This window comes from Cottoperca gobio, chromosome 15 (assembly GCF_900634415.1).
Source record: "Cottoperca gobio chromosome 15, fCotGob3.1, whole genome shotgun sequence".
NCBI lineage: Eukaryota > Metazoa > Chordata > Actinopteri > Perciformes > Bovichtidae > Cottoperca > Cottoperca gobio.
Window position 1 is genome coordinate 5,499,122 of NC_041369.1, and position 12,371 is coordinate 5,511,492.

The following is a 12,371-nucleotide window of genomic DNA, read 5'->3' on the forward strand; positions in this document are numbered from 1 at the left end:
GACCTACAATCAAAGTGTAGCCATTGAAAGGCCCAGGAGTTGTATTCTCGGTCCGGATCGAACCGTGGTTTGGTTTGTTGCTAAAATGAGAGCATTTTAGGATCTTTGGGGCTTTGGGACCAATTACAGTTCTGTCAGGCTATCGTCATATTGTAGCTTAGCTCGTTTGGGGAACAGCTCAGTGCGTAGCAAGTGTTTGGTAGAGCGAAAGAGAGAGAGTGATGATGGATGTGAGAGCAGACAGCTGCTGACGACAGAAGTTGTCAAACGGTAGTAAACATACAGTTTCAGGTTTCAGTTTGTCTCCTAATAAACACTGCATTTCCTCAAGAGTCAAAAACCCAAGTAAAGATCCCGTGTCTACATACTTACAGTACACGTGTACACGAGAGGACGGGAGAGGCCGTCTACATACCAGCTCATGTAGGTGATGACGACAGGACGTAGGTATGACATAGTTCTTTAGTGCACTCGCATATTTGCAAGGTGAAATCAAAACTAACCAGATCAAAAGTTTACAATGTAACAAAAACACATTCCCTTGGTTCGAAATTTCAGGTGTGAAAAGGCCATAAAAGTAGTAATAAATATCAGTTGAAGTGGTTTGAACTGAACTAAATTAGTGAAAAGAAGGCTTTACTTAGAATTTAAACCCAAATCTAATGCATGCTTGGAAGTGTGCTAATAAGCAAAACAATGTTTCTAAAGAATTTGATGAGCAAAGTTTGTTTAAGTTCCAAAATAGTTCAAAATAGTCCAAAATAATGTGTTCACAACTAATGAACACATATTACAATCTTTCTCATTTTGTAATGAATCACAGCTAAGAATTATGAGTCATTAAGACTCACGTGTGTTAAGGCTAGCTTGATGCCACAACTCATTTATTTGGGCTGATAATTGATATTTCTTAGTCCAGAACACTTGTAATCATTTATTTATGCCAACCAATACAAGTAATTGTTTTTACAGTTTTGATCCTTACGTATCAGTATAGAGTTCAAGAGCGGCACTGTGTACCAGATATCATCTATTAGACAGAGAGGGCCTTTCATGAGGTCTAATCAGGAGAGCCTGAGTCTTATTTCATGGTAGCAATTCCGCAGTGGGAAATAATCCTAGTGATGAGAAGAGTTTGTGAGCTGACCTACAACAAAGATTCTTTGCTTTGCCGTCCAACTGTGGATTGATACAGTCAAAATCTTCTGATGTCCAATACATCTCTATGTCATTGGTTTCCATAGAGGGTTTGAGATCCATTAACATAATTAGCCTGCAGGTTGGTTCTTCAAACGAAACATCAAATCACTGAACTATGTGATGACCTTCAGCACTGTGTGGGTCTGACACCATCGCTGGCCTGTGACGGTCCAGAGAAGTTTCCAATGCAAACTGGTTGTGGTATTTTTCAATTCACTGTGGTGCAATGCAAAGCAGCAATTGTACTACAGCAGCAACGGCAGATTCCCATTTAACCAAGTCTATTGCACACATGTGGGGCAGGCAAATTACACTACTTTGCTTATGGGAACATGACTGGGAGATCCTGATACAGGATTTGACTGGACTTATCGACATGAGAAGCATGTGTGCCTGCCAAATAACACTTTCTATGATATCCCATGACTATAATGCATAATTAAATTACTTCTGTGTTAGAATCTTCTTATAGCATTGAATAATTACAGTTATAAGCACAATAAATATTGATAGCACATTATAATAATAATCAAAACACACTATAAAGCATTTTATAATGACTTATTACAAGTATCATAAAACTTCATAATTGCTGTTCACCAGTAGCGGGCCAGCAAGGCCTTCTCTGCTGGCCTAAACATCATCAGAATATAAATTTCATTTTGATATATTTTTTCCACAAATATGTATAAAATTATTCCCCATAGTCTATTCTCTTCACTTCATAGCTTTCCTCTTGGTTGCGCTGCTTCCAGCCTCAGATCAAGATTTGGAGGGCTGGCCTTTATGTTACAGCTTTTGGCCTTCAGAATCAACAGTGCGGGCGCCTGTCGCTTAAAGTGAACGGAGACAAAACTGTGGTATTAACCAATCAGATTTCTAGTTGGCGACACCGGGGCCAGCTAGCAGGCGTAAGATAACGTCAGCACGTTTACGTATTTTGATTGGATACGCACTATTGAGAGGCAGAGCTAGCAAACTGAACTTGAACGAGCTAATTTAGATTTCTACAAGCTGTTTTCTTTCAACTCACAATGGCTGAAGGAGGACAAGAGATCGATTTGGTCGCAGATATAATTACAACGCCAGTTTCAAGACGAACTTTTCAAGAAAAGCTAGACATTGTGAGAAGAGAACGGCCAACCCCGATGCTAGCGAGACTATCACAGGGTTTGTCCGCCACTTTCAAATGCACTAACTACGAGCGGTACCCCTGGCTCACAGCCTCCGAGAGGCACTGCACATTGTACTGCTGGGAATGACTGCTATTTACAACTGATCGATTTGGTGTTTGGAGCCACACAGGGTTTGGAAACTTGAGTTGTCTAACCAAGGCAGCAACGAGACACCAAAGCACGGCTGGGCACTTACAAGCTACGGTGCTTTTGAAAACCTTTGGGAGAGCCCGAGTGGATCTACAGCTCAACGAACAAGTGCACAGGGAAACGGAGCTCCACAACGAAAGGGTGAACAAAAATAGGGAAATATTGAAAAGACTGATTCTCTATCGTCACGTTTCTTAAATGAAACTGCTTTGGGTGCGACAATGTGCTGTTTAGTGAACACACTTGTTAAAGCTTCACTTTTCGTGGACTTAATAAAACTTTGTAGACTAATCCCTTAGAAGCGCCTTTTATTTTTAAGTTTTGACAGTATCCAAGCGATCTTAAAGTTGGTAGTTTAACCATCTTAATTGTAAATGCGGATTTATTGATTATAAATGCTTCGGAAATATTAATATAACTCTGTTGTACTTGACTATGTTAAGGTGATGCAACGCCTGGTTATACTGCGTTTCTGTCTAAATGTATAGTTTCTAGAGCCAAGGCGTCATAATGATGGTATTAAGAGGTGGAATAATTCAGGTAGGACTGTGTAGGACATCACTGAAGGCATAGGTTGGAAATGCACGGCCCGCCACTGCAGTTCACTAACTGACTTTGTTTTGCAAGGTTCATAGAGTATTATAAATCCCACAGTTGTAAAACATAAAAATCTTTCAAGAATTCATTATAATGGGATTATAAATTACTCAAAATTGTCATTGTTTGTGATTTAATGATTTTTGAATTTTCTTTCACTTTACTTAAAACAATCAATGACCACTTAGTCATTTATAATCACATGTTAATACATTATAGCATTAGAACTATGATCCATGCAAAGAAAGTGTCCAGCGATATTATGATACTTGATCTTATAAATAATTATAAAATGCTTTGTGTCATGTGTTATCACAGCCGTTCCACTATATTTAGTGTCACATGCTCCAACAAAATTAAACCAAGGGCTAAACTCAATACCCAAGAAATCCCCCGCAGCTTGTTCGTTGAACAGAGAAACTTGTGATCTCTACAATTAGGCTATTTTCTTTGCGGTGGAAGAAGTCAAAAATAACTCTCACTTTAACTGTAACTAAGCTTGTTGGATGTTTCTGCGCTCTTTCCTCTAAATCTCAGATTTACCAGTTAAGAACACATGAAGGAAAAGCTGAACTATGTCTATCAACCGTTTCTTTATACCCCTTAAAGCTTACACTGAGACGTAGATTCCTGTAAGATAACATTCTTACAGAAATGGTTTCTCACCTACCCAGATAAACTGACCTACACAAGTTAACACTGCAGTCTGTTTAAACTGCTCCAAACATGAGAATGCCGTAAAAAACACAGCCTCTGCAAAGTGAGTCAAAGATAAGAGTTGAAAGAGGAGAAAGAGCGAGCGCTGCAGCACGTACAAACATTCAAATGAACTATGACCAAGGTGTGTCTTTAAAAAAATGATTTCATTTCCTCAAGGACCTTCCCTGAAGCTGCAGACCTATACTGCTATGCTGTGCTGCATAGCTGAAGGCTAAATACCCACTGACATAAAGACATGTATAAAACGATGTAGGGAGAGTTCAGGTACCAACAGGCAAACTTGCCGTCATCACACGTCAATGAAAGCCGGTTTAACAGCTTTTATTGTTTATTTTCCAGGATGTTGCAGTGGAACAACGGGATGATTTAGTTTTGACGCCTTCAATAAAATAAGACAGCTCCTTCTGTACAGGCCTGTAAGTCAGCAACAGTTGACTGAGTGTGAAATGCATACAGTGACCTTTAACCAGCATTGCACGCAGCCTTTTGGGGGCTGCTACAGAGTGAATTGGCAACACCAATTTCAAGTGGGATGTGTGGACTGGTACCTGGAGGGGTGCCAGTGTGCCTTGAGCAAGGCATCGGACCCCCACACTGCTCCTATGGGTTAAATGTCTGCATTTCACTGTGTATGTTATGCTGTGTGACGATAAAAAGAGGATTCAAAATCCTCCATTTCCATGACAAGCTGCTCCTATATGACCAAGTGCTGATTCAATTTACTGGGCGTGAGACCAAAGTTTTCCTGTGTGAAACCGCCTTTGGGATTGTGCCAAGTCACCTCAAAGCAGAAGACATGACACAATACTTTATTAAACACACAATGTGCTTTTATTTTTCTTATCCATTGAGGTTTTCCAGCAAAAGACAAATCATAGTTTTAAGAGTTCATGACCACAGAGCAGGCTAGACGACGGACCAGAAGACACATGAGTGCATTGTGTGTGTGTGTGTGGAGGGGTCACGATGAGCCAGCGCAGCATGACTGATGGGAGCTTCACTCTTGTAGCCACTGCTAGTTGTTCCCAGACGCGCTGAGTTCAGAGTCTGATGCTTCTTTCCATGACGTCAGCTGGCTGGCATGAGGCTACAGGCCTGCCTGGTTTGCACAGGGGCACACCTCTCTCCCTCTCTCCCTCCACTACAAACACATTAACAGATATGAAACCTTCCTCCGAGCTGCACAATGCAAACAGAATTCCTCAACAGCCGTAAGCAGGAGTCCAGGACATGCTTCTTCACGATATCCAATAACCTCAGTGCTCAACAAAACCTACCTGGCAATAGGCATGTTTTGGCACGCCAGTGACCGTGATAATTACAAGGAAGGCCAAGTTGACAAAGACGGAGACTTGCAGAGACCATGCAGCTGAGCAGATGTTTCATTACCTGTATTTTCTAACTTCTCAAATGAGGTGAAATTATTTAATGAGGCTCTTTGTTAATAGATTTAGATTAGTTGGTGTGAGCACAATCATAAAAACTACTACAACTAGAAAATGTACAAAACCAATTTCAAAGATTAACATCACAGCCGATCGAGGCATATTTTAAGTGGATGGTATTGGTCCGATTTGTTTAATGTTACCAATCAGGTTCCCGGAATGGTGTCGGTCAAATGTATTCCATGTCGACACTGACAGCTACTGTGTATTTACTGTAAGTTTATTCTTTTAATGGCTGTTTTGCATCTAATTCTTTGACATGTATTAGGTGTACTACAGAACACCTCTGAAGTGCTGAACTGCATTTGTAATTCAGTATTTTATTTCAGAGAGGCTGTATGAATCTAAACCGTTGCAGATCGACATTCCTCTCTCCACATCCCTGTCTCTCTTACTGTACAAGACACATTAGGACATAGGAACCCAGAATGCTGTCAAGCAGACTATGTTTTCCTAATGCAGAGCTATTCAGCTATCACATACATCTTATTAAAGTGGCTTTACTAACTTTAGAGTCAATCTGAAATTAATATCCATTTTACTTAGAAATCAATATCTATATCCTGGGTGTGTGCTTTGACTTGTGTGCTGATTCCAATTACCACAACACTAGTTGGAGCGCTGAAAACTTCTTTAGGCTCATCTTTGAGGTCAGCACAACATGGCCATAACATTTTGCAGCTGAGCGCAAGTACCCATGTGACAAGGTATAAATGTTACCTTTGTGCCAAAAAACATCAGGTAGAACAATGGAAGAGAATAAAGTAAAAATGGAATTTCCTTTACTTCCTTTATAGACAGCCGACTCGCTGAAGACGCTAATTCTTCCACTCTAACTGCTTGTGGCTATTAGTGCTGATCTTTGTGAATGTTTTTACAACGAGGCTCATCTGCATAGAAAGGGGGTCATTTTGCAGCAAATGTATGCGTATTACCAAATTTAAATATGTGCAAATAGCACAGGAGCACCAAGACACTGTTTGATGGGCTGCATTGAATTAAACAGTTTTATTGTCTTGTGTTCAAAGACAGAGTGTGCAGAAGCTGTAAGTGACTCAGCAGGTGTTGAAATATAACATGAATTAAATAAAGACGTCGTAAATAACTAATGGTTGTTGACCAATACTATGTTGTATACATATAGTTGTAGACTGTGGCTATGACGTTGTCTAGTCAATAGCAGGGCATGTCTCCTAGCAACGGCAGCCCTCAGATGTAAAGGCATGTTCACACTGGCCTCGTTTTGTCCGGTTGAACTGGGACGTGGTATGTTTTAGTTGATGCGACTCGAACTCTGGTGGGAACCAAACAACCGCTAACCGCCTCGAGAGGGTGGTGTGTACAGCATGGAAACTGATGCACAATGGCTGTAGTATCATTAACAAAAATGTGAAAATAATTACAATTTCAACTTTAGGGTAGGACTTATGTAGATACACTGTGTAGCAGCAGCGGTACACGAGTAATAAAGTAAAAGTAGTAATACCACAGTGTAGAAATACTCACAAGTAAAAGTCCTGCATTCAAAGGTAATTTAAGTAAAAGTATAAAAGTATTAGCATCAAAATGTAATTAGAGTTCAAAAAGTATTCTTTGTGCACAATGGCCCATTTCAGAATCATGTTTATTATTGTGGATGCATTAATGTGTTCATCACTTTAATCTTACAGCTGGTAAAAGAGGAGCTTATTCTTTTTATTAATATACTGTCGTGATTCACTAAGCGATCAATACGATTTTCTCTTAACCTATAACATGATCAATTATTTGTTAGTTATATTTTGAATTATTCGGGTTAATCTGGATCTTTAAAGTAACCTAAATGATCAAATACATGTAGTGGAGTGAAAAGTACAATATTTGTAAAAGTATAACGTAGCAGAAAATGGATATTCCCAATATAAAGTCATTAAAAAAGAAAATTATTTAGGAACAGTACTTCAGTAAACGTGATAGAATAACATGACTGGGAGCGGGTGCAGCTAGGATTTATAAGTGGACTGCCGGATTTGGTTGCTTGTAAATCCTACTCTATGCAAACTATGAGCTAAATGTACTTTATGTAGAGTGAAAGTAAGTTGTCATGAGGCAAGCCACAAAGTGTTTCAGCTCTTAGTAACTTGAGTGCTGTTGATTTGAGGAGACATAAAAAAGGGACCTAATGGAACTTATTGGTCTGCTAATAACCGGGAAACCTAATCATGTATTCAGCATTGACTTCTATTAGTCCTGCATCACATTTAATGAGTACGGTGTGCATCCAGTTCATATCAGAAAATCCACATGAGGCAATCCATTAAAGGAAGCTCACTTGACTGCAGATGCACTCCAGTAAAATACAGATCTCTAATGTCTCGTGTCCACAGTGTTTATCTGTATATGATATGTACTATACGAACAAGTATTGTTGGAAATTACAAACATACTGATAAATAATCAGAATACAATCTCTTTAGACTAAAAGTATACATCTTTTGATCTTGAGCCAATACTTGAATATGTGACAGAAAGTGTTCTTGAATATGCTTGAGACTAAAAACAATGATGGCATTGTGTGTGTTCAGGGTGAGTCTGGAATATGTTCACAACTAATGGAGCGGGTAATAGTAAATAGGAATGTGTGTTTTTCCCCAAAGGTGTTGGAGGTGTCGTTTATTTACTTGGATTACATACTGGTCTGAACTAACAACTTTTTCCAGCTAGTCCCCAACCACTGTCGCTGTGTCCACACAGAAACAGTGGAAGAATCCTAGTGAAAAACGTTTACATAATATGTGCACAAATGCAGAGTCAACAGGAACACAAAAAAACATGCACAGGCAGATACTCCTCATGTAGAATTGATGCTACCTTAGGAAGAGTGCCACAGTATTTACACAGCGATATATTTGTTTTCACTTCTCTGCAGAGCTCCAGCATTTGTATATATTAATATCAACAAAATAAACAAAGTGTGGTGGACCCACAGAAACACATTCCCTCATAAGAAACAAATACATTATGAATGAAATGTAGAGAACACGATAATGCGAAATCCTGAAAATTGAAACCCTTGCTGTCAAAGTGAAGCGGTGTGTGCCTCTGTCTGAATACAAGTTTTCTAAATAGTTTATGAACATATAGTGTATCTTTGTGCTGGCACTGTGCAGTATTGTAATATATGTATATAGTCAGGCTTGGGGAGGAACGGAATACATGGCATTACGTATTTAGGATACGAAAAAAGGTAACTGTATGTCGTTACAGAAAGAAAAACAAGACGTAATCATAGTACCTTTAAATGTAGTTTTATTTTTAAAATAAAGAAAGATCTGTACTCCCATGCACATGTGCACGCATTACAACACTTCACAACACAAATCTCACACAAACCTCTAATGTTAGTGCTAATGTTCCACTGGGTGGATAGAAAAAGAGAACAGTACAGTGCAATTTATTCCAGTTCATCAAGATTATTCTTTTTACCGTGAGGCATCCCAGTGTGAAAAGATGGATCATAGGATATGAGTGAACCACTTCAAACTTCTGGTCCAGCAAACATAATACAGGACAAACCGGGAAATTTGCATGTAGGTTAATTTTATTTAATTTATTTCTGCTACTCAAGGTAAAGATCCAGTGACACTTATGTGCCAAATGATTGGAGTCCTTGAATGACAGCTGGAAGGCAGAACTTGCACTTTACTGTGATGTTGTTCCTCTTTTTTGCAACATTTCAACATTTTTCTTCTCTCTTGGATTTATTTGCTTCATCCAAAAGTAACAGAAAGTAATCAAACTACGTTACTTTAGTATTGTGTAATAATATTAACAGGCAATTAGTTTATTGTTTTTTTGTTTGTTTTTTTAAACGGGAATAGATGTTTAAAGTAACCGTCCCATCCCTGTGTGACTACACCCTGTGTTTTCCTTCATAAGTCCTAACTACACTGTACAGTTATGCATTCATTCATCAACATGCTCACATTTTAGGATTGTGGTGTCATGACTGGAGAAAAAAATGTCTGTGTCACATGCAGTTATTCCAGGATACTGCAACTGGAAACTGCTGTAAGTCAAACCACTTCCTGGTGAAACAGCATCTCCCTGAGCCTTAAGTGTTTTAGTTTAGAGTAAAAATGTGCCTCCTTAACCTCACATTGCCCTCTTCACACTGACCTTATATATCTTGGTGTAGTTGCATGTGCATCTGGACGTTACCCAAGTAGGATGTCACTCCTGTTTGGCCCGTCTCGCTGTTGAGCCGAGACATTGGCGCTACATCATCAGGCTACAGACAGCCATGGCTCTAATGCCCCTTGGTTGGCACTGGTATGCTACTATCACTGACACACAAATCAATACTGTGCTATTTAGCCTGACAGCAGTGTTGAGTAACGCTATAAGAATTGCTCAATTCCGGCCGTCCACACTGATGAATTTGGAGATGCAGCTAATTTCATTCTCTTCTCTTTCTCTTTCTCTTTCTCTTCTCTTTCCACATCACTGTGATTCTCCTTGGGCGTCTTTCATTATAAAAAGAGTTTCTGTCTGACTTTGCTTTCGTGTCATTTTATCTGTTCATTTATCAAGTGCTGCCACATTTGACTGACGGGTGAAGTGACATTGGGGGACTGAAATTTGAATTCAACTCATTTTCTGTTTAAGGAAATATAAACTATAATAATGCTACAGCTTTTGTGCAAATCTTTACAATTTTTCAAAAGAGCATACGGCTCCTGGCCTCTGGGTAGGCATTTCCCATGACAGTGGTTTACTGACATTTAGGGGATACACAGCGTTGTTAGGAGACATGCTGTCAACTTCAGTAGTGTGTTATTGGTTAGACAACAGTCCTGTAGACTAAAAACGAGCACACATAGCATTCACTCTTACCCGTTAGTATTTAAGACATTGGTCTCTTTACAACAATCGTGCTGTTATGTTTATATTACAATTGGAAAGTGGAAGCTAGCTAAATTAGGCTAACTAGCTTCCGGTTGAAGTTATATAGCTTAGCTTGCCTAACCATAACACTGATTCCCACGATGCTACTTTTTGTTGGTGTTTTTTTCAATAGTCATTAGCAGCTCCTCCTCACTCAGTGCTGTGTTCATCCAACATCACACGAGGGATGCTAGCTAACATTAGCTTTCTTTCTTTAGTGGGTCTAGTTATGGTTATGGCAAATGTCCAGACTGTCAGATTTAGCCAAAAGGCTTTTTCAATCTGTAGTATTACCAGCAACTGAACCAAAAATTCACACACCCCGTAAAACAATAATATAGGGGGCGCTATCGCAGCATAAATAAATAAAACTTTTATTTTTGTTAAGTACAATTTCGACCGAATAAGCACACGACAATACAAACAGGATGATATATAGACAGATTTCTTAGTAAAAATAAAAATCACATTTTAAATTTAATTTCAACTTTGAATGCTCCAGTCTGCATAAAGATGCCTTCTGCAAGTAGCACTTTAATGTATACATCTTGCAGAAAGTACTTGGATACTAAATGTACCTTTTCACAACAGTTGTGTTGAAAAATATTGGTTATCATAGCAAAACTATACGTGCATCACTCCCTCCCTCTCTTCTGTCACTTTTAGACAGCAGTTGAGAGTTCTAGCTGCCTCACTTCCCTTACCCCAGTGGAAAGAGTTGTGGTTAGTGAGGGGTTCCTATGTAGATCAAACGGTATGATATGAAACATGACTGAGTACGAGCTTGTGCCATTTTGAAAATAGGGGTGAAAGGAATAAGTTCACAGCGGCAAGTCGACATTAGTCTGCAAGAATCTTTTTCAAAGACTCCGAAACAGCATTATGAAAAGATATAAATAAATATAACTTTTTATAAAAAGTGCTTTTGATCAAACACAGCAGAAATATATGTGTTTTTTCTCTTAGCAAGAAAGACATTGGAGCTATAAGAAGCACATGCTTTACTTAATTTACAGATCTTCAACTGAAGAAAATCATGCGGACTAGCTTCAGGGTTTGTGGTCACAGTCTTGTGACAACACTTGAAGCAGTAGAAACAAGTGTCGGGCCTGGACCAATAGTACATCCAATACACTACTAATGTAGCAAATTAGGACAGGATGATGTGGAAATGACTAGGTTACAATTCTGATACCATATGTTGCAATAGTAAAAGCGGTAGTGTAATATCGCACATAAAGAAGTGAGCTTTAAGCCTACAGTATATGCTACTGTAAAATGATGTGTTGAACTCATCATGTTAAGTGGAAGTTTTCCATTTCAGCAGCAGTAAGCTGGTCATGAGGAGTATCATGAGATCTGCAGGTGAGGTGTCAGTGAATCAGTTGAAGGACCCCAAGCGGTCAAATGCAACTTGTTGGACAAACTTCATTACATATTTAAGGCTTGGTACTGCATCTCTTACCTGGTAAAACTCCCTCAGCCATGTTTTCTGTAGATTTTCAGGCTGGAAAGAGAAAGAAAGTCGAGATGTTAGTGACATTGTTTGGAGTATTTTCTGGCAACATCATTGACGTCTAAACAGACACATTTTCTCAGACAAAACATGTAAGATTTCTCACACTTTGGTGTGTGGGAATGGGATGTGTGTATCTATCTAAAATATGTACAACCACGTGCTGTTGTTACCTTCGCCAAGGAGGTTATGTTTTTGGCTTGGTTTGTCTGTCTGTCAGCAGGATTACGGTAAAAGATTCCTAGACCGATGTACATGAAACCTTCTCATTTTAGACTGTATCCAAATTACTGATCACAGGAAATGCAACATATTTTCTTAACGTACATGTTGTTTCCACAATACGACTTAAAGCTCATGAACACACCAAAGTCAGAAGAACGACTTCCCAACCCGTGGAGCATGTGAATGCAACATTGGCCTTGGCGGAGGACTGCGGTCTCTGAGTGCTATTCTTGTTGTCTATGCATATTGCCTTCCTCCAATAGAAGTATCTTTCTCTCAGGGTCACAAATCATGTTCTGCAGGGAATTGACAAGCCTCTTGCCATCTTTATTTCTTCTCACCTTCTTTTTGCTCTGCCTGTATCCGTCATTCCCTCCCTCTCTGTCCTCCACTTTAAAAGGCTATTCCCAGACCCGT

General features: G+C 39.2%; 1 protein-coding gene across 2 annotated transcripts in view; it reads right to left on the bottom strand.

Moving 5' to 3' along the window:
* Positions 1 to 12,371, bottom strand: part of inpp5a (inositol polyphosphate-5-phosphatase A) — a 143,649-nt gene that overhangs the window by 97,796 nt on the left and 33,482 nt on the right. For both annotated transcript variants that reach the window (XM_029449560.1, XM_029449561.1), the window contains exon 2: positions 11,679 to 11,720. In XM_029449560.1, coding sequence (XP_029305420.1) covers positions 11,679 to 11,720 — 42 coding nt within the window. The remainder of the gene's footprint in view (positions 1 to 11,678; positions 11,721 to 12,371) is intronic.